The following is a 23,877-nucleotide window of genomic DNA, read 5'->3' as shown; positions in this document are numbered from 1 at the left end:
CTGACAATATTTTGCTGTACTTAACTCAAGTAAGGAAATCGGTCCCAAATCATTTATCTTTAATTGGGAACTATAGTGCCCTTTCCGGATATAAAATCAACTATACTAAATCAGTTTATTTTCCAATTGGACCCTCTGCAGATCTTTCTCAGGTGGTCGGGGATTTTTCTTTAGCTACCACTAGCTTGAAATACTTGGGGATCTCGGTTTCCTCTAATCTTTCTGATTTATATAAATTGAATTATGCTAATGTGCTAAGATGCTGGACAGTCCCCTTGTCATTATTAGGCAGAGCATATTTGGTTAAAATGGCAGTACTTCCTAGGTTATTATATTTGTTACAACACCTTCCATGTCCTGTTCCCAAAAGAGTCTTTCAACATTTGAATAGTTCTATTTCTTCTTTTCTCTGGAGAGGGAAAACTCCAAGTATCAAACTGACTACCTTGCAATTGACGAAAAGCTGTGAAGAACTTGATATACCGGATCTCTATTTATACCATCTGCGCAATTGCTTGGAATAAGAGGATGGCATGGACTCCTGGGTAATCTTCCTGGATCTTCCTGGAAAGATATCAAGCCAGAGATATGGAACTAGGTATGTTACTGACTCTTGCGCCATGCTCTCCTGAATATCATAGAGTAGGTAGATGTAGCCCAGTATTGTTTCATACTTTACAACTATGGCGTATAATTCATAAATTATTAGATTTGACAGAAGGGTCTTCCCCTATCTCATTATTAATACGCAATCCTTCCTTATCGTCGGTGGCGATGTCTGTAGATACTGATGACTGGTTGGCTAAAGGTCTAAAATTTTTATATCAAATTTGGGTGGGATGGAGCTTTAAAGCATTTGAGGATTTATGTACTGAGTTTGGAATATTTCCTCATACAAAATACATTTACAAGCAATTGTTAGGTGGAGATGGTATCTTTACTTCTTACGACCCCGTACAGCACTGGAACTATTAACAACCTTCTTTCTTCAATCCAAATTAATTTCTCATTTATATATATAAGATGGGACTAAAACGTTGGAAACTAGTGCAACACTTATCGATAAATGAAATGTTGATTTGTCTCATCTAGATGATGATGACTGGAGGGCTATTTGCATTGCTACCTTTAAATTATCTAGGTGTAATAAGAATTTGTGGCTAATGTTTCATCTCTTACATAAAACATATAGATATCCCTTTTTTTTTTTTGTTTTGCAAAGTTTAGTGCTGCAAGTCCATTGTGTTAGAGAGGTTGTGGTATGTCAATTTCATATTTACATATGTGGTGGGACTGCCAGATAGTAACAGAATTTTGGTTACAGGTACAAAATACTATTCTGCTTACAGTTTCTCTCTGTTTGTTGGGACAATGGGAAGAGCCTCCAAATAAATGGATCCGAAGGTTTATTGAACATTTATTACATGCCGCCAGGATAACCATCACCTATAAAAAAAAGGCTCAGCACAGCCGATAAAAAAAAAAATAATTTCCCAATAGTCCACGAAACGCTGCGCGTGTCAGCAAAAACGTCTCGGCTTGTCACCTCTGACACGCGTGTCATAGGTTAGCAATCACTGCCCTAGAGCGACCCGACTCCCAGTACAACCTAGATTCCTCTCCAGATCCTTAGGTAAAGTTTGGGCTGAAGAGCCCAAATCTCTTAGTAGTCTGAGCTTCTTAAGGGGAAGGACCCACCCTTCTGGCCCCTTAGAGAGGCCTGGTTGGGAAGGGAGGGCACCACATCCCGACTCTAAATGGTCAAGGAGGCCTGATACATGAGGCAGATAAATTCTGGTGGTACTTTACTAACAGCTTTCCCAGCAGAGGTCTCCCGAGGAAATAGTTGGGTCCCTGATACAATGGTGTTTCTTCCTCAAGCTTACTCCCTAATGAGATCTGAGGGCAGGAATCTCCTGGGCTCAAGGCACGAAGGGTCCCAAGATCCAGATCTGAGATGGCCTCAGCCTCATCTGTACTCCACAACAAAACCATGTAGGGAGATATCTCCAGTTTACCAATGATGCACCAATTATGAATTATAATAGCCATGTACAAGCCAGATTCTGACAGGTCCCAAAAAGACATTATCAGCAGGAGAAGAAACTTTTGCCCAGGTGAACTTTAACATCTTATCGCTGTGGAAAATGAAGAGGCCTTGTCCTGATACACTGAAGGATACCTTATCAGATGTGCCTATTTGTCAGTCTTGTGAAAACAAAGCAGACAGAGAGGCAATGACTGAGGATTCTAAGAAGTGTCAGGGGCATTCAAGCAAGCAAACAGAAAGATCCTCATCCTTGGTGGGAGAGCCCGCATGAGACTGAGAAAAGCACTCTGACACACAGTTTGGCATACAGATGTGGCAGTTCTCCTCCCTGAAGGAATGGGAGGGGGGAAAAAAGGACCTGCAATGTGGTAAAAGATCCTCCACCCACCACAAGGTTATGCATGAGCTTATGCATATTTATCAGCTGGGAAGTATAACACAGGTGGGCAGGGGAGAGAGCCCTGAAAGAGAAAGAGGAAAAGAATGGACCCCCTGGGAGAGCGACCCTGAAACCAAAAGGCAGCAGGGAGGCAAGCAACGGACCCCCAGAGGAAGAGGAGGCACAAACCCTGAACGCAAACCCAGAGAGTTGTCTCTGGAAGCAAAATGGGGGCCAGAGGCAAATCAGCCCTCCCTGCTATCGAGAAGGGAGAAGACTAGGTGTGACCAGGTGATCGGAGAGAGGAGACCCCGGGCTCAGGTGAGGGGAGTGACATGGATTCATAGACGGTGAAGGGCGAGGCCAAGCCCAGCCAGCCAGCAAGCACCAGAGCCAGAAGCTAGCCTACATCCTGCTCAGCCTCCACGCTCTGCCAACACCAAGCCCAGAAAGCAAGCCTCTTCCCCACCACATTCTCCAGCCAGAACCTGTATCAGAAGGTGAAGACGTATCACCTGAAGTTGGAATCAATGATAAGTAACTTAGCCATAAGTATTAATATCTTAAGCAAGCTAAGGTTTATGACATGTGTGAAACTACCCATGATACAAAACTTTCTTTAAGGAAAACTGGTGCTTAGTGGCCAGGATGTTAAAGATAGAAATTGTTATTTTCTAAATGCTATATCCTGCTCCAACCTAGGGCTGAAGCATTGCCTTACCGAGACTTCCTTCCTTTCTAAATATTTTTTTTTTTTTTTTCAGTTTTTTAGCGAATGCATGGCAGGAGAAATATGGGAGCAATACCAGTATGTCAACCAGACTGTGTGTCCCTCGGCTTAGCGCAACCTACCCTTCATTGGAGCCTCACCATGCACACACCTCCTGCTGCAAAGCTGAGCTCTCACACGGCAATGCACTCTCATGGCTGCAACACACCAAACCCAGCTTCTCCCTTCCCCCATGGAAAATATGCCACCAACTGTCCCGTACTCACCCTTCCGTGGCGCTAGGACAGCGGCAATCAAGGCCCTTAACACCACAGGCGCATATTTCTGTGGTCGCAGCTCTCTCTTCCCCTTTTTTAGCTTTGAATAAACCCTGCTGCAGCCAACCAACAGAAGAAAAGGAAGGGAGGAGCACTCGACAGCCCTGCTACTCCCTAGGGGTCTCAAACCTCTAGGAAGGAGAGGGACCCTCTCTAGTAGGGACCTCACCAGCCCCAAGGAAATTGGGTGGATGCCCAATGCAACTCAACTGGGTAAGTTCCTCTTTTTTTTTTTTTTTCTATTTCAGAAGCGAGCTACCACTGAGGCAACTCCTCAGGGTTGGTAACACATGAGTCAAAGGGCTCAACCAGGCCACGACCAAACCTTGACACTGAAACTGTCTGTCCATCACAACTCCTGGAAACAAAGACTACGGCCATGACTACATCTCCATTATAAGCCCAGAGTGATGTCATTAAAGAGGAGTGTACTGTCTCCATGAGCTGTGAGAGAGGAAAATCCCCATAAGTAACGACTAGTCTAGCAGGAAAATAAGGAATATCTGATCTAAAGTAGGTTGGACAAAGTTGTTCAGCTAACTTTAGGCCTGCTGTTTGGCTGACCAGAGTCATCCATCAAAAGTTAAAACTGTCCCCCAGGAAGGCCCCCCCACCGCAGCCTCTATCTGGCCAAATTTAGCTGAACAAAGCTTTTGAATACCTCTAAGTCCCCTGCCTTACTTTACTGGAGTGCTATAATACCTGCCCATACTACAATTATTATGCCTGTGCGTGACTCCACGATATAAGATGTATCCAGGCATCAGAGATACTACAATCTTAAAACCTGAAGGGAAGCCTGGGTTCAGTTAATGGCTGCGTCCTATTTGTGAAACAGGCGATATCCGGCTTGTGTCAGCAGTTTCGATGGGACATCTATGTTATGTATATAAGCTTAAGGGACCATGTTAGATTTTAAAGGTATGAATCACAGTGTTGTACTTTTCTTCTTCTGCTATTTGGTATGTGACCTCACTACTTCCACTTCTATTGTGATTGAAAGCTATTGGTATATAGGGCACAATTAGTCACATTCCAACTCATTGATCACTTCTCACGTTAACATTTTTTCCCTAATGTATATTTAAGCAATAAAAATAAAAACATATTATTGAAATGTAAATATGGCCACATCTCTAATGGCCCTTCTGTCTCTTTACTGCACAGACTGACTCAGTGCTACACAAATATTTACAGCCAGTCAGTCTGTAGCTGCTTAGCTGTTTCTATAGGGACACCAAATATTCCCCTCATCTGGTGTTGGTAGCAACATTCAAATTAAACTTGAAAAGAAAAAGCCTCACTCCACCCACCTTCTGTCAGCATCAATAACAGGAGGACTGATTACAGAGGCCAGTGTTTCCAGGCCAGCAATGCTTTTGCCATGCTAGAGTATATTACTGACTAATGCACTACGAGTGGAGGCCAAACAGAACTCCTATTCACAGAGCATTAGATCATAAGCAGTAATTCATATACATTAATATTTAGGGGCAGATAATCAAACTATCTGAGGTTTAGGAAAATCCTGTGGGCGGTTTATACCTGCAAGGTTTGACACAATAAACAAAGCAAAACTATGGGGGTAATTTTTGACTGATCGCTCCCCCCAAAAAAAAAAAACAGTTTGGCGCCTGTTTGTGCAGATACTTTACCTACAGCTAAACTACATGCGGATTTATTTATAAGCATTTGCCTCTTCCAGACCTAACACCATCCCAGAAATGCCAACAAAAATACTCAAGTGAAAATACGTGCTGTTGATATATCCATGACCTTTTACCTGCACAGAATGTAAGCAATAATCAAACAGTGCTTTACCAGTGAAAATGGTTTTCATTACTGACCTCTCTCTCTGGACTTATCTAATCCTAAAATGAGTAAGGGAGAGGTTTCATTTTCTGAGGCAAGAATTCTCAAAGTGTGGGTCACAAAATAATTATAAATGAGTCATTTACAAATGATAATTTATAAGGCAGTTTATCTTTTTTTTTTTTGCATTAATTCTGACAGTAGTTTGACATTCATCCGAATATCAGTATTTCAATCACTTTTCCAAGCAGTCTAACATGTTACTAACTTTTACGCCTTCCACTGTACTACCTAATGAAGCATTTTTCCTGTACTAACTTGCCATAAATTCCCAGATTATAACTCATTCCTCAGAATAAACATGCGAATGTCAAATTCTGAAAGCACCACTTCTGTACCATGCTCCACGATACTAACACGCACATATTTTGCAATGATTTATGTGAGCTGCCATGCTCATTGCTTCCCTGGCGGGTTCTCCTCCAATGCAGCAGAACGGTTTTCCCTGGGACCCTCCATCCCATTTATCAGTCTCACTTTAGACTGCCGAGCCCTTCACGCTGTGAACTCTGGTTTCTTCCTTCATTTATACTTCATCTGACTCCATATCAGATCACATGTGTGTGTGTAGGGGGGGCTTTATCCTTCTGAGAAGGAAAATGAGTTGACCGCCATAACGAGGAACAGAAAACAGCTTTAACTCGGGATGCCAAAGACTCACAAACTTTACATAATTTTATAACTGTGCATGGTTGGGTAAAGTCTGTGTGTACCTTTCACAGAGATTTTACCATGAATTTTCAAAGCAAATTTAGGCATGCCAAGTTTGCGTTGAAAATCTGCAGGTAATTGGCCTAGTACACTCAAAGAAACTTGCAAAAAGTTATACCTCCTCCTCAGAGGGCACACTTTGTGTGGGTTAACTTAGGCACACTTTGATAAATCACAGAGTATAGTCATAAGTTCCAACTCTGTCCACCAGAATACTTCTCCCCATTTGCATAAAAGTATATATCAAACCAGGTTACACATGTACTTTTAATGCACATTGAGTCCTGGGCTAGTTTGTAGCAGACATTTATACACATAAAAAACCATTTTATGCATTTGAATGGCTTTGAAAATTCAGCCCTAAGTTAAAAAAAAGAAAAATTGGCTCTTATTTGCTAATTTTCATTCCTGGAATACCACAGATTAGCCTAGACTCCTGGGTTTTGCCTCCCTGCCAGCAGGTAGAGACAGAAAAGCTTTACCGACACTGCCACCTCAATCCTTCTCACAAAACGAAGAGGAATGTGGAGTCCTCAATCAGAAATCTATTACAACAAGCAACTCTGCACTTATACATACTACAAATACGAGTGGGCTTTCCTGAACAGATGGGGCACTGGACTGATCTGTGGCATTCCAGGAACGAAAATTAGCAGGTAAGAGCCAATTTTTCTTTCCTGCTCATACCCAAGGTCAGTCCAGACTCCTGGGATGTAACCAAGCTCACAAACTGGGTGGGAAGTGACAGCCCTGCTTGAGTACACTCTCTGCTGAGTCTGATGCCTGGACATCCAGTCAGTAATGTCTGGCAAAAGTGCGTAACGACGTCCTGGTTGCTGCCCAACAGATTTCCTGTGAAGACACCAGGTGACACTTGTCTCATGAGTCGAGTGAGCCCGTAGAAACTCAGGCACCAGCTGACCCCCGCTAAGGTATACAAATCCAATTGTCTCCTTCTGTGCAATAGTAGCTTTGGAAGCCTTACGCCCCCTTCTTTTGTCCATTCCAAAGCAAGAAGAGGTGATCTGATCTCCGAAACTGTTAGTCACCTTGATTTACCTCAATAATGCCTGTTGCACATCCAATAAATGAAGTTCCCTTGCATGCGGCGTAGACGAATCCAAATTTGGAAAACCAGGAAGCTCCACTGTCTGACTAAAATGAAAGGCAGAAACAACTTTCAGCAGTAAAGAAAGCACCATGTGCAACGACACACCCATCTCCATAGTTTGTAGAAATGGATTTCTACAGGATAATGCCTGAAAATCTGAAATTCTTCTGGCTGAACAAATCATCACCAAAAAAACTACCTTCAGAGCTAAATCCTTTAGATGCTCTCATCACCCTCAGAACCAAATTATGATTCCACGAGGCGCACATCTTCTTCACCAGATGCAAATGTTCCCCCTCCCCCCAAAGAAAACGAACCATGTCCAGATGTGAAACCAGGGACATTCCCTGCACCTTGGCCTGAAGACAGCCTAAGGCTGCCACTTGCACTTGAAGGGAATTAAATGCTAGACCCTTCACCAGACCCCTTTGCAGAAATGTCAAAATATACAAAACTGAAGCTTGAGTAGACTGCACACCCTGTTCAATACACCAAGTCTCGAAAACTCTCCGCACCCTAATATAGGCCAATAATTTAGCAGTAAAGGTGGCGATGACTTCTTCGAAATAATCCTTCCACCTCAAACAATTCCTTTCAAAAGCCAGGCCGTGAGACAGAAGTGATCTGCCTGATCCGAAAATATTGGACCCTGACGAAGCAATCTCGGACGATGACCAAACCTTAATAGCCCATCCACCACCAAGTTTTCTATATCTGTGAGCCACAGTCGAAGTGGCCACTCTGGAGCCATGAGAATCACTTTGCCTAGGTGTTTCTCTATTCGCAGTAACACCTTGCCCACCAATGGCCATGGAAGAAACACATAACAAAGAATTCCCAGCAGCCACTGTAAAACCAGAGCATCAATTCTCTCTGCTTCGGGCTCCCACCTGCAACTGAAAAAATCAGAAAGCTTTAGCGTTCCATCTCAATACCATCGAATCCATTTGAGGAATCCCCCACCTGGCATGAATGAGAAGCAGATAGCTCCCATTTTCTGGGGTCCAGTCTCTGCCAATTGAGAAAATCCACCTGCATGTTGTCTACCCTGGCTATGTGAGAGCCATCAGAGCTGCCAGGTGTTGCTCCACCCAGTGAAACAACTCCTGAGCCTCCTGAGAAACCATTTGATTTTTGGTTTGCTCCAAAGGTTGATATAAGCCATTGTCCAATAAAACTCGCACCATGGGGATCACGTGATGCCGTGGTAAGAGCAGGACATTTTTCAGCTCTGCTTTTGGGGCCTACTCACCATCCACCCTGAATAAACTCCATCTGTTCTCGGCCAACACACTTTTCTTAGTTTTTTGTGGCTCTGCTGGCTGTATTTCATCTTATTGGGCTGCTTGGCGGATGGGTTGACCACAAAATCCACCCACAAAAAGAAAGAGAAGAGCAAGCTCACTGATCCTAAAATGGTGGATTGGGAAGAGGAACTCTCCATGTGTGACGCCGTATACAATACTGACCTGATTGACACGGTGACAAAAACTCTGGACATGAAATTTGAGCAAGCTTTTAAGAAATTTGATGAAATAGTGGCTTCGATGGAAGCAGTAACTCAGTGGGTGAGCTCCGTGGAGCAACGAGTTTCAGACATGAAGGACTCTGCACACGGGGAGGCTGCGTCAGTCAGAGAGCTGCTGCAGCCTGCAGTAGCATGGCTGGAAGATAAAAATGAAGATCTTGAAAATAGATCCCGCAGAAACAACCTCAGCTTGGTGGGAATCCCGGAGTCTATAACTGATGCTGAGCTGCGGGAGACCTGGCTAGTACAGGAGCTTTCCTTGGATCCCTCCCTGGGACCAGTGTTGATTGAGAGGGCTCATCGCCTAGGCCCGCGTGTGTACAGTCAGGGGTGACCTCGAGTTGTCATCGCCAGGTTTTTGAATTTTAATCACAAGATGGCGGTTTTGCAGGCAATGCGACAGGGGATCTCAACCAAAAATTGGTGAAGATAAAATCCTAATTTTTCAGGATTACTCCTGTGAAACTACTGTACCTCGAAAGAGCTTTTTCAGCAGTGTGTACTTTGTTATATGAAAGAAAGGTCCGTTTCATCTTTGCTTTACCCAGCCAAGTTGAAAGTGACTCATGGAGGGAAAACTACTTTCTACGCTACACCAGCTGAGGCTCAGCTCATTTTAGACTCTGAATGGGGCTGCTGGGAACAGTTCCTCTGACTCTGATCATGATCATTGAATCGACTGGAGAAATGGATCTTAGGGACCGATGAACAGCAGTGTTAAAAATAAAAAAAAAAAAAATGTTTGTTCACAGACCATATTGGACTATTACTTTATGTTTTGTTTTTTAATTTGACAATTTTGTATTAAAGACAGGGTATAAATAATAGTGATGCCAACTTGGTCAATATGTACAAATATATAAGATAGATTTAAAACAACATACATGAACCCATTATCCCTCAACACATAATTTGTCTTTAGTATGTCTCCCAATGAAATATACTTGATCACCCCCAACCCCCTACCCTCAAAGTCAGCCATACTTTTACATATTATCACCAAAGCAATAGCACCTGAACCCCCCCCCCCCCTGGAGGAACATTTGATGTCTTATCTGTGTTATGTTCCCCTGCAATAAATGGGAGCAAAACATAATAAAGCAGCATAGAGAATTCCCCAAAACCACACCATAGTAAGATAACTCCCATACCTCACTAACCCTCATAGAAGCTAGAATCTTGCCACTGAACGTAAGTGGACTACACTTTGTCAATTTTTGCCATAGTATTCCTTTCATAGGCAGTAATTTTATTCATACAATATAAACTATGTACTCGGTGAAGCAAATTCTGAAAGGAAGGGATCTGTGAGGATTGCCAAAATTTCGCAATCTCACAATGCGTTCGATGAAAATCTGTATCACTAATTTTTGTTGGAATTTATTTCCTTCAGAAATGGGTACATTCAGTAACACTTGCAAGGGGTACAACATAAAAGTAAAGCCCAACATGCCTTGTAGACAAGTGGAGACCTCTCCCCAGTAACCTTGGATAAATGAGCAATCCCACAACATATGTAAAAATGTTCCCAAACCCCCACACTCCTTCCAACACTCATCAGAAGCGATCAGGGAGTATCGGTATAATCTAGCGGGTGTATAATACCATTGATATAGAACTTTGTGCCCATTTTCAATTAGATTGGCAGCAATCAGCCCTCTTCCCATTTCCAAAAAAATGACTTTCCATTCCTCGTCTAGCAATGGTCACCTCAGATCTTGTTCCCAGGCCTTGATATAGCCCAGAGTAGAGGGAGGATTGTTATTGATCAAGGTATTAACATTTAGAGAGTAATTTCCCCATCTTATCAGCATTCCTACACCAAGATTCAAACATAGATACCCCTTTCGCCAGATCCTGTGCAACTGAAACATTAGACAAAAAATGCCTGACCTGTAAGAAGGCATAAATTTCCTTTGCTGAAAATTCCTAAAGCCTCTGACGATCAGCGAAACTCAGGGGGCCGTATACCCCCAAACAAATGTTCGATACAGGAAATCCCCCACTGTTTCCATAAATTAAACATGGAGATGTAAGACCTGGGCCAAATGCTAATTTATCAAATAGTGAAGAACTAAGATAGAAATCCCACTGACCACCTAGTGAACTCTTCCAAGCTTGCCACACTCAGAGGGTGTGTAAAACCGTAGGGGGCATCCGAGAAATGAGTCTCCACGTTTTCTTATGTTGCCATATTAGTGCCTGTAGTGGCATTTTCCCAATAATCTCCTGTTCTAAGGAAACCCAAGGTTTAATGGGATTTGTTCTACAAGTGTTCTAAAATGAGGTATAGCGTGATACTATGACAGGTTAGGTACTCCCAGACCTCCCTGTTTCTTGGAAAGGAACAGAAACTGTTTAGCAACTCTGGGTGGTTTCCCCTTCCAAATAAAGTTAAGAGATCTTCTTTGCCAGCTTTTCAATACTAATGGTGGAATTGTGAATGGTATAGTTTGAAACATTGAAAAAATGTTTATCTTAAGTATAGCAATTCTGCCCAGCCAAGAAATGTGATACCGGTCCCACTCTTCCAGAAATTTATATATGCGGGACAGAAGAGAGGGGTAATTCAATTGGAAAAGATTCTTAGAATTTCCAATGATTCCCCAGATACTTAATTTGTGTTTTTGACCACTTAAAAGGAAACTGAGATTTTAAAACCTTAACTTGATCAGCCGGGGTTGTGACATTTAGAAGCTCTAATTTTGCCCAGTTAACGGTGAACCCCGATACTGCACTAAATTTAGCAATATCATCAACTGTCACTCTCAAGGAGTCCACTGGGTGAGACAATGGAAATAAATCATCATCTGCAAATAAGGACATTTTAAATGAAAAGGACCCAACTATAACCCCATGGATCAAAGGATTCTCCCTTATCTTTGTTGTAAAAGGTTCTAAAATAAATTGCAAAGAGTAAGGGAGATAAGGGGCAGCTCTGTCCTCGTCCCTCTAGCCCTTCAAATGTATCTGAGTAACCCCCTCCCCAATTAATCTTAACACTGGCTTTGGGTTGATCATAAAGCTTAGTTATCCACTGCCAAAAAAAGGGTCCAACTGCATTTTCTCCAGTGTTCTAAATAGAAAATGCCAATGAACTACATCAAAAGCTTTTTCAGCATCTATAGTTAGCAAAAGAAATGGATCCTTCTGCTTACGCTCACACCAGATGATATCCATGATTTTTCTGACATTGTCCGATGCCATACGACCCAATACAAATCCTGACTGATCAGGATGTATAATAGTAGGTAGTATATTATTAAGCCTATCAGCAATGATCTTGGCTAAGATTTTTAAGTCTTAAGTTCAGCAAAGAAATTGAACTATAAGACCCACATAAAGCTGGATCTCTGCCAGGCTTGACCAAGACTGTAATACCCACCATATTTGAAAAGCATGTAAGGGCATCATACATTTTCATAAGCAATAAGGCCAACTGGTCGACAAATACTTGGTAGAAGAGTGCTATGTACTCATCAAGACTGGGCGATTTACCCAGTTTCATTTCTTAAATACCTGATTTACCTCAAGCTGGGAGATCTCTCTATCCAAGCTTTCTCGCTGGTGTTCTGTCAAGCCCAGCAGAGAGCCCTTTGATAAGTATAAACCAATATATTCTGGTTTTATTGAAAGATTTGCGTTATAGAGATCAGAATAAAAGTGCAAAAAATGGTTTCTAATATCTTGGTTTGTTGTCAAGATATTTTCTTTTGCATCTTTAATTTTCACCACATTATTCTGGCTATGTTATCCCCTCAGTTTATTAGCCAAGATTTTACCTGCTTTATCGCCACCTTCAAAATGTTTCTGTTTTATTAAGTCTAACTTATGGGCTATAGAGGCTGTATCTAGCTCTGCTAATTTAGGCTTACATATCTGAATGTCATGATATACTTGAGGTGACAGCGAAATCTTATGACAACTCTCCAAACTTGAGAGCTTAGAAAGCAACTCATTCCAGATCATCTCTCTGCATTTTTTCTCATGAGACGCTTTAGCAATAAAGTGGCCTCTCAATACTACCTTGAGACAGGCCCACACAGTGACAGAGGAAACATCTGGGGTATCATTAATAGAAAGATAGGAGCTAATATGATTCCTAATTTGTTCCCTAAAAGCCTCATCAGCAAGAAAACTATCATAACTGCCCTTTATTGTAGTTCTGAAACTGAATATTAAACCAGACTGGGGCGTGGTCCAACCATGTTATGGATTCAATATATGAAGAAGTAATTCTATTAATGATGCCCTTATCTGCTGGTAAAAGATCTATCCTAAAGTAGGATTTATGTGCACAGGAATAGAAAGTATAATTGTGTGATTTATGGTAACGTGAGCACCAAACCTCTACCAGATTAGCCTGACCACCCCTCCCTCCTCTAGAATCTAAAGATGATGACCGGGAGAATTATCTAATGGCAGATTCAGAGTGATGTTGAAATCCCCCCCAACTATTAGGGATCCCTGTGAATATTCCCAAAATGTTTCACTCAATGAAATACGAAAGGGGATTTGTTATGTGTTGGGGGTATATACCGATAACAGTGTATAAAGTTATTGCTCTATTTTGATATGCAATATTAAAAAATGACCTCCTGGATCTTTATGATATCCCTAAAATTCAAAAATAATATCCTTATGAATAATGATACCAACTCCCGTATATTTGAACGATTTGGACCGCGGTGCCCAGTATTGAAAAGGAAACTCACCGAATGCATAAGGTTATCATAGTGAGCTTGCAAGTGAGTCTCTGCACGAATACAATTGTGACATGGAGATGGCACATCTAGCCGTGAATGTGGCTCCCCACGAGTGGCAGCTCTTGCCACGATCCTTAGCTGATGTCATAAGTATTCCCGCATGTGCTGCCTGCCTATTTATTGCAGCGGCGCCTCTTCAATGCCGAGACCAAACCTCACTGCCAGATCCCTCCCTGCCTTAACAGCGATATCCAATCACTCACAGGGACAGTCTGAGCCCTGACCTCCTGCAGCTTATCCAGCGCAAAGGCACTCCCACAACGGCTTCTGTTTCTTTTTTTTTCTTTCTTTTTACTTTAATACAAACAAAAGAATATTTTCCTGAAACAAATGCTACAGAGATGACTGCTGGAATGAAAGGGCTATCCAGGGTAACGAGGGAACTGGACCACCAGCTTTCAGAGCCCTCACTGCATCCGAGGAGGAGCCTCAACCAATGGTTACCAACCCCCTGCTCATCCGCCTCAACCAGAAAGGATGATCCCACCAGGTCACTAACAACCCCTGGGAAGACTGCTCTTGAATTTAACCTATCTTTTTCTTTCTAATATACTCCAGATAGAGTTTTACACCTCTATAATCTGCTGGAGACATAGAAATACTGCGGGACTGCAGGTGGCACACTAAATTAAGCAGCAGTGTAAGTAAAGCTTTTCTTCTATGTCTCCATCTGCTGGCAGGGAGGCAAAATCCAGGAGTCTAGGCTGATGTGGGATATGAACAGGAATGAACTTATTCCTCCCTCAGCTACACACACTTTCTCACAGCAAGCTCTGATAGCAGTACTGACAAGTAAGGGATGACTTAAACAGCAATGAGGTATTTTGTTCCTTGATTACTCTTGCTATTTGCCTCTGCAAGCTGCAGTACTCAACCTGGCCACAAAGTGTCAGTATCATCTATTATAACAGGATACTGCCATTTGATGGCCACTGCTGGTACTGCAGCTCCAAAAGTGATTTTCCATTCCTATCATCCCCCAATTTTTAGTTAGAACTATAGGCTCTCTGGAAACACATTATTCTGGGTCCTAGGTTTTGTAAAGGTTGAATGGTTCTGGAGATAATGTGTACATAGGAAAGTACTTTTCCCCCCAATTTTCAGCAAAATCCTCAAGTTTTCTGGACATTACATCAACCTAACCTGAAAATTCTATAGTTCAGGGGATATTCTGCACAAAGTGAAAACAAAGAATTTGTTTTAGGGAAAAAAAAGGGCCAAAAGAGAAGTCATTAAACACTTACTGAAACTGCAGCAACTCTGCGAGGCTGTGTCACACCTACTACTCTGCCTTCTGCAGTCCAGCCAGCTTCTGACAGATACTGAAAAGCAAGCCCCAATAAATGCAACATGTTACTATAGTGATAAGATTTTATTAACTAAACATAATAAAATTAACAATATCTTCTCATGATGCCGGCTTCCATCAAGAGCACTTTTAAAATAATTACATCTTTTACAACAATGAATTCAATTCCAGTGAAAAGTGGTAAACTGACAGCACATAAAAATTTAAATATTCACATAGCAATCATACCACAGTCAATGACAGTGCAAACTTCCAGTGGAGGCTTCAACACACTTTTAGCATTACAGGGCTGCCTGGGACAGTTCATTGTTTAAGCCCATTCAATTATGCCTCATTAGAGACAAAACACGATGGTGTTCACTACAGGAACTCTGGGAAGTGGTCAGCAGAGAGAGACAGACAATGGAATGCCAGGGTGTACAGGGAGCAGTATTATCAGTATAGAAAAGGAGGTAACATTGCCTCCCAGTGTAAATCATTGGTGAGACATCTGGAGTACAGTCAAATTCTGGAAGCCATACATCCACAAAGATATAGAGTATAGACATTTCAAACAAGGGCTTCCAAAATGATGCAGAGTGCACCTTAAGTTCTATACAGTGAGACTTAAGGAACAAAATATGTATACCCACAGGAGAGGAGGGAGAACAGAGATTGACAATGACAGAAGATATCTAAAAGATATAAATAATGCACAAAGAACAAGCATTTTTCTATGGAAAGAGGGTTCTAGAACAGAGGTCATGATATGAGGCTCAAAGAGGATAGACTGAGGAATAATATAAAGAAATGTATAAACAGAAAGGATGATGGATACATGGGATAGCTTCCCAATGAAGGTGTTGGAGAAAATATAGAGTCAAAAATTCAAGAAAGAATGGACCAAGTATAAAAGATACTTAGTAGTGAAGGTAAAGCTACAGAAAAAGTAGGGTCTGCTGTATTGCAACAGGAAAGAATCATGGGCAGACGATGGACTTTGCAGTCTATCTGCTGCTATATTCTGCTTCAAAGAGCAGCGCTCTTGGGCTTGATTTTCAAAGTGACCTATGTGTATAAAACTATTTTATAAGCATAAGTGGCATTTTGAAAATCAATCAAGAGCCAATGTGCTCGGTTACACACCTGCTTTTACACTCACTAAGGAAAGGCATTCTGGGGGTGCGGAAGGGGGAGCTGGGACTTTGATTTTTAACAAGTACGCGAATAAATAAGCCCACATGCGCTATGCCCTGTTTAGAGCAGCTGCAATTTTGCATGAGTTAATTTGAGTGCATATTCAGCCAGTTTCTTTAGGATTTTGAAAATGAAATTCTGAGTGTAGGTTTTATTTATTTATTTTGTTTATTTAACTTCTTTTAATATACCGATGCTCAAGACCACGTCTTATCGTACAGGTTTACAATAAACTAGGGGGGAAACCAGTTAACACAGAAAGCGAAAGTTACATTAAAACAGGGAAAGTAGAACAAGGCTGTTAGAAGAAAAGTGATAGATTAAACAATTTCTAACTGAAGAGCAAAGCAGGTAAGTGGCGAGCAATTGCTTACATGCAGGTCGATACAGTAACGTGCGGTTAAAGATTCCCCGTCTGTAACGTGCTGGGAGCGCACAATACAGACGAGTAAGGCGATCCAGCGATACAGTCTCCAGTTTCACGCGTCCTTAGTGCTTCGTAAAATAGACACATAACCCTTTCCGCATGCAGCATGTATATGATGTGTAAATGAACGAATTAGCTGTATAATGAAGGAATTAGCTATTCCCCTCCGATACTGTAACGGGCGCTGATATTATCTCCTTAGTAACCCGCTGTTTTGTCGCGGCCTTAACATGTTAGTTTACCGCCTCCCCCTAGTAGGTGTTAGGACTGTGAGTCTAGTAACAAATCCATCGACACCGCTTAAGATACTCAAAAACAATAAAACACAATAAAAAAAAAAGCGATACAGAGATGATCGAGAAAATGTAATGCTGTGGGACACATAAAACCTGTCAGAAAAAAAAATAAAAATTTTTAAATACCTGTCGGAGGGCCGCGTGGGTCCAGGCAGCCGGCGGGATCCGGGGGGCGGGTGGTCGCGTGTTAAATCTAGGCCGCGGGCGGGTGGGCGCCTGTTCCAGGCGGCGGCGGCAGGGGGGGGGGGGGGCGGGTGGACGCGCGTTAGTTTCAGACTGTATAGGCGCTACAGCGCCTATACAGTAAAATGGGTTGCGCGGGCATAACCCTTCCCTAACGCGTTACAGCCGCGGCATGCATTTGCATGCAATTAGAAGAGAGTATCAGGCGCTAGGTCAAGAGAACTGTGCATGCGGGGAGGAAGGGTGCGCCTGACACTGCCGCACTGTTTCTACCGCGGCCTTACAGTATCGAGCCAATGGTAAAAAATAAAATATATACAGATAACATAGCGGTGTCGATATGACAAGTTATTTGAGTGAGCAGTTCTAGCATAACAGTTTCTTTGTGAGGCGGAAAGAGGACACAACCGAGGAGTGGTGGTCCGTGCGGGTTTGCTTAGAAAACACTCTGTAAAGTCTGCATGTACAACGTACACTATATAGACCGTTACCAATATTATCTTCCCTGAGGACTATTTTCAGCCCACCTTCCCTCCCCCCCCTGCTTTGGGCCTACTAGCTGATTTTCAAAGGGAAATTTCCAATGGAGTTTCACTTGAAAATCCAGTGGCAGCCAGAGCCATGGGTATTTCTTTAGCGCATATACCCTGAGGGTGCAAAATACTTACTGTGAACAATGCACAGGGATTTCAGACGGTCTGCCCTAACTCTACCTCTTTTCCCTGAAGAATGAAGTATGCATATTGCAGATAGAGCACCTGTACAAAGAGGGGGCAATTTTATAATTTCCAAGGTGAAATTACTTCTTACCTGATTATTTCCTTTCCTCTAGGACAGTCAGGCTAGTCCAGACATGGGTTACACATTCCTACCAGCAGATGGAGGCAGAGGTCAAAAGTTTGCTGATGTGACCCCCTCATATAGCTCTCACAAGTGTCTCAAAGATGTGGGTACCCACTGAAATTCTATCTACATGATGCTGCAGGGGCTAGTGGAGCAGCAGACACCCCTGCATGATCTCTCTCAGGAAATGGAGATAGGTGTGCAATCATTTATTTAGATTTTTTTTTATATATATTCTGCTTTTCGGCACTTCAAAGTGTACATCAGCCCACCAGTAAATTCTGCAACAGCTAAACTATGGACAATTTTAAGACCATCAACAATCCATCATTAATTACTCTTCTTTTTTCTCTTATTAATGTATTAAGTTAGTTATTTAAGTCACGTCCATAAGAGCAAGAAATCTAAACAAACAAAGAAAAACAAGGCAACATAGGAAAAATAATATCCATCCCCACTTACAAACATCAGAGCAATCCACCTCCTTCCATGTCTATCCTGCAAGAATACTGAAAAAACAACATTGGGAGTGAGTGTGAAGAAGCTTGACTGTTCTCGAGGAAAGGAAATTTTCAGGTAAATAGTAATTTCACCTTCCTCTTTAACCAGTCAGGCTAGTCCACACAAATAGGATGTACCAAAGCTACTTCCTCATAGAGCGGGATGCTGCTTTAGTCCACTGCAGCACAGTCAAGGCAAAGGAGGAATCCTCCCTAACCTGGATATGGAAAACAGAAGTGCTAGGAAAAAAAGGCAATGACAACCAAGTCACCGCTCATTAAAGCCCCTGACGGAGATACCCACCACATCAACTCTGTCAAAGAATTGGCTTACACTTTCATGGAGTAAGGGAAAATCCTTTTCGGCAAGGAGACAATAACCATATTTGCAGCTGTGACCACCTCTTTAATCCAGCGGGCTCTGAAACTGTAAAGAACACATCAGCTGCTGAAACAAAGGAGACATCAGTTGCAACTCTGTACATGACATAACCTGCGTTTTCACAGAACTCTAATCAGTTTCAGTAACACCACACCAGAAACCTGATTGGCCACCGCTATCAGTTCCTGAATCTGACACCCTAATGCTGCATGAAGAGTTGTCTCTCCTTTCTTCATGCTACCATGGAAAACAAGATTGATCTGAACTCCAAAAGGAAGGGGTAACCTTAAGACGCTAAAGGGCAACAGAGACACGTACTGGTACAACAAAAGTTAAAGTTAAAGGAAACCGACTGACGCAATGCCAAGACAAACAAAAGGAAAGGCACTGTATGAAGTCACCTTCTGCAAAGAGAAAACACCCGCAAAAGGGCATGTCCAAAACCAATCTCCGATGGGCTGAACACATGGTGACTCGGAAAAATGATTTCAAGGATAGCACCAGTAAGAAAATGTGCTTAATCAGCCTAATGCCATCCTAGAACAGCCAGAAGAAAGGATTCAAGAGCCAGCCCTTTAGTCAGGTCATCTTGAACAAAAATCATGAGTAAAGAAATGGAATGTGCCACCACTCCAAGCCCCCAAACCGTAATCACTCTCCAGAAATGGAAGTAAACATGAACAAAGAAACTTCTGCGCCTTTAAGCGTGGCTAGCACAATCAAGGAACAAATTTTTGCACCAAGCATGCCCTTTCAAGGGCCAGACCATAAAACAAAAAAAGCAAAAAAAGAGTCTCATGAAACATTACTACTTTCATACTGGAAAGCGAAGAGACCTCCAATGAGCTGATGCTAAATATACTCTCACCATGGCTCAGAAGCCAGATTGGGACTACAAGAAAAACCAGGCCTGAATGGCCTGCTATTCACTGAAGCACTCTGGGAAACATGGGCTAAGAAGGAAATACATAATACGCTCCACTATTGGCCTAATGCTGCCTCAGAACATCTATGTCGATCGATTGAGGATCCCTTTGGTGATCGTGAAAAATCGGTGTCCAGACACACCCACACTACTTGCCACCAAATCCAGACACAAACAATCCCAACCATAAGAAACAGATCAAAGGACTCTTGTGACAGACACCTTTGTCCCATGCCCATAGCATGGCGAAAGACACTCTAATCTGGATGGAACCTGCTCTTGGTATATGAGCCGCCAATCAAGTTTGTAGGAACTGAAACGCTCACGCAGAAGAAGAGGAAACACTCATCGCTAGAGAAATCTGTAGACTCTGAGTACCCCCTGGAGCTATATGAATGGTGCTACTTTGATTTCATCTATCATCACTAGTACTACCCACCCGATAACTGAGTGGAAAACTTTAGACACGCTAGCCAAAAACAGTGGTATCCCAAAAGACTAGCTTGTCTTTTCGGGATACCACTGGCTCTAAGCCACTAGCTCTTGAGAATGAAGTCTACCGATTCTCCTCCTCAGGCACTATTGTTCAGATGTATGGCACCAACTCCATTCCTCTAGTCACAGGCTCGCGTTGTAGCCTTCAATATAATCTCCAGCTAGTCATCCCAGGAGGGAAAACCACACCAAGTTGTTATGGGACTGGAAATTCCACTAAGAGAACAAGGCTTTCTAAAGAAGACACATGGGTGGCCTGACCCTCGGTACCAAGACTAGATTTGTTGCCCTTGAACCCAGGGATTAAGGATAGATCTTCCCCAAAGGGCGGACAACCCTCTGCAACTCCTTATGGGATCCTACAGCTTCTGGATCCACTGCTCTGGAAGGAACTCCTGGGTCAAAGCAGTATCAAACCGAGCTCCCAGATAAGTCAGGTTTTGCAAGGATCAGCATCTGAGAAGCCCACCTCTCTCTTGAAGGACATCACTCTTATCAGCCCATTCCATAGAAGGGCGAACCTAAAGCTCTTTTTGGTGCCACGTCCAACCCCCCAGGAGCAACACCTATTAAGGGTTCCCAGGCTGATCCATGACTAAGGAACAGAGCCCAAACCTAGAAAGAAATGTCAACCTAGTACCGTCGACAAACCACCTGGATTAGACTATAAAAAATGGACTGCTGCATGAAGCAAGACCAGAACTCCAAGAAAGGGCCCTTACTTAAATGGATCATCTTTGAAAAACATTGACCCATAAGGCTTCAGAAACAAGAGGAGCATATGCGAATTCCATTGTTCTGGGCTTTTCTTGGAAAGGAACAAACTGTGGAAAAGACAAATACCCCCCCCTCCAGATATCCTTGCATGGTCTTCGAGGACTGATACTGGCAGGGCCAGTGCTACTGGCTCCCTGAACTGTAACAGATAGCAAACTAACCAAGGCAGTACAGGAACAAATCTGCTCATCAAAGGCACCATCCAGAAAATCAATTTGCAGGGAGAGTTGGGAAATGGAGGCAAAGCCCTTCATTATCTTTCTTTTTTCATTATTTTCTTATTAAACAGCAGGAACTAAATCGCCCTAACTCTGGAGCACCAGCATACCAGAGCTGGCAAGGTCTTTAAGCTCATCCAGACCACATCCAATCCATAATCTTCAGGCCCCTAAATTCCACAGTGGGCCTTTGAACATAACTATAACAATTCCTAATCCCACCACAAGCAATAGTATAATCAGCCCACAGTGGCAGACTCTATCAATAACATAAAGCCTGGGGGCATCCTGCATGACACATCAGTTACTATCTCTAAACAAAGTACTGGGGGTAACTTGCATGGAGCAGCAGTTAGCATCCTTAACAGAAGGCACTGGGCACAGTTCCATGGACTAGCAGTTACCACTTTTAACAGAAGGCACGAGGGTAACCGCCTGGTGTGGCAATCACCACCCTTAACAGATGGCATGGGAGCAACCTGCACAGAGTGGCAGTAACCACCCTGAACCAAAAGTATGGGAGGAAAAGTCAATCCCAGAAATAACACACTGGGCAGATTAGAGATGGTCTGTAACTGCTGTCATTTCCAAGAAATCTCACTATGAACCTTTCTCTCCCATATCCAGTGGGGAGGGAACATCAGAACAAACTCCAGGATAATTCTGTTCCAGAGGAGGCCTGACTAATGCCTACCATCACCTAAGTAAATAACAAATAATGTAATACAATTTTGTGGGCATCCAGACAAGACTATCACTGAAGAGGCCCAATATCCACTGCCCCTAAATGAAACTGGCATTACGAGGACACAGGTTCTCTCACTACCAAAGAAGGTGAGTCCCTGCCCTTCTGGCAGAAGACCCATCCTCCGAACTGGAAAGACAGAGAGAAAGCACCAAGCCACTTCCTTATGTCTATGCCTTTCAGTCTTCATTACCATGCAGATTTTGTTTTCCAATATATCTTTATTGAGGAATACAATTTACTACAAACTGCCAATAAATTCTCAAACACATTTGTACTCCAAGTTTTTTCATTTAGTCCCCTACCCCACCCCTCCTCCCCCCACTGTCCAGGATCCTAACAAATGTCCATATCTCCACTTCGACATGAAAGAATAATTTTAAGCAAGCATATTTGAGTATTTAAAATAACTTGTTCTCTGTTCAGCCACATCATTCCTCAAGTGGAAAGGCTACTCACACATTTTCAGGCAAAGTCTGAAAAAACATGAACTAGTTCTATCATTAATGCTTTCCACATATCCACTGTGGGCGAGGACAGCTTTATCCAATGAAGTAAAATGCATTTTTTGTATTTAAAAGGAAAATTGGTTCTTACCTGATAATTTTCGTTCTTGTAGTACCAGGGATCAGTCCAGACTCCTGGGTTTTGCCTCCCCTTCAGCAGATGGAGAAAGAGAAATTTTGATGGACTCTGCCATAAATACCAGGATGCCAACTACAGTCCGTCAGTATTGCTCAGTCACAAAGCAGAATGGTATGAAACCAAAACTAACTATATACAGTAACCTAATAACTTAAACTGGTTCACTAACCCCCAAGTGGGAACAGAACCCATGAGACACAGTAAACAAAGATCTGCCGATTAAAACCAAGAACAGATAAATGAGCGGACTCTCTATTACCTGCGAACTCCAAATGGGAGGGACTCTGGACTGATCCGTGGTATTACAGGAACAAAAATTATCAGGTAAGAACCAATTTTCCTTTCCCTGTATGTACCCGGATCAGTCCAGACTCCTGGGATGTACCAGAGCTCTCTTACCTGGGCTTCGATCCGGAGAGGCCCGCTTTCAGCACACCTGCTCCAAATCCCCCCGCACCCGGGTCCTGGACATCCAGGCGGTAGTGCCTGGCAAACGTATGTAACGATCTCCAGGTGGCCGCTCTGCAAATCTCCTGTGGCGAAATATGCTGACATTCCACCCACAACGTAGCTTGAGCACGAGTAGAATGCGCCCGAAGCCCTTGAGCCAAAGGCTTGTCCTTCAGCAAGTAAGCAGAATTGATAGCCTCCCTCAACCATCGGGCGATAGTGGTCTTTGTTGCTAAATTACCTCGTTTAGGACCACTCCAGAGCACAAAGAGATGATCCAATACCCGAAAACCACTGGTAACCTCAAGATAACGCAGCAACGCCCTGCGGACATCCAATTTCCTTAAGTCTCGAGAGAGAGAGGGTCAGAACAGTCCAAATCTGAAAAGGAAGGAAGCTCAACCGATTGATTCAAATGAAAAGAGGAAACTACTTTCGGTAGGAAGGAAGAAACTGTCCGCAAGGATTTCCCCGAATCCGAAATCCTCAGGAATGGCTCTCTGCACGACAAAGCCTGAAGTTCAGAAACCCGCCGAGCAGAGGAGATTGCTACCAAAAACACCACTTTCAACGTGAGATCCTTCAATGTCGCTCTTTTCAAAGGTTCAAACGGTGCAGCACACAAGGCCGAAAGTATTAAATTTAGATTCCAGGATGGACAAGGATTGGCCACCAGAGGCTGTAGATGCTTTGCTCCATGAAGGAAACGAGACACATCCAGGTGTATTGCTAAGGGGACTCCCTGAACAGGACCGCGCAAACATGTAAGCGCTGCGACCTGCACCCTCGAGGAACTACACGATAATCCCTTTGCCAAACCAGCTTGAAGAAAACACAAAATCTCCAGCACGGACAGTCGAGTAGGCAGAATCCCCCTGTCTACGCGAACATAAGACAGGGACGTGGAAGCCTTACGGAATCTCAATAGCGTAGTGACTACCGCATCTGAATATCCTTTGCTCTTCAACCGCTGCCTCTCAAAAGCCATGCCGCTAGACAAAAGCGATTGACCTGGTCGAAACAGACAGGTCCCTGATGAAGC

The 23,877-nt window shown here is 42.9% G+C and overlaps 1 protein-coding gene across 2 annotated transcripts in view; it reads right to left on the bottom strand.

Annotated features, from left to right (window-relative positions):
- Nucleotides 1–23,877, bottom strand: part of DHX35 (DEAH-box helicase 35) — a 179,578-nt gene that overhangs the window by 138,264 nt on the left and 17,437 nt on the right. For both annotated transcript variants that reach the window (XM_029612952.1, XM_029612951.1), the window contains exon 4: nucleotides 14,709–14,786. In XM_029612952.1, coding sequence (XP_029468812.1) covers nucleotides 14,709–14,786 — 78 coding nt within the window. The remainder of the gene's footprint in view (nucleotides 1–14,708; nucleotides 14,787–23,877) is intronic.

This window comes from Rhinatrema bivittatum, chromosome 8 (genome assembly GCF_901001135.1).
Source record: "Rhinatrema bivittatum chromosome 8, aRhiBiv1.1, whole genome shotgun sequence".
In the NCBI taxonomy this organism is placed as follows: domain Eukaryota; kingdom Metazoa; phylum Chordata; class Amphibia; order Gymnophiona; family Rhinatrematidae; genus Rhinatrema; species Rhinatrema bivittatum.
This window is presented reverse-complemented; position numbering and strand designations above follow the sequence as displayed.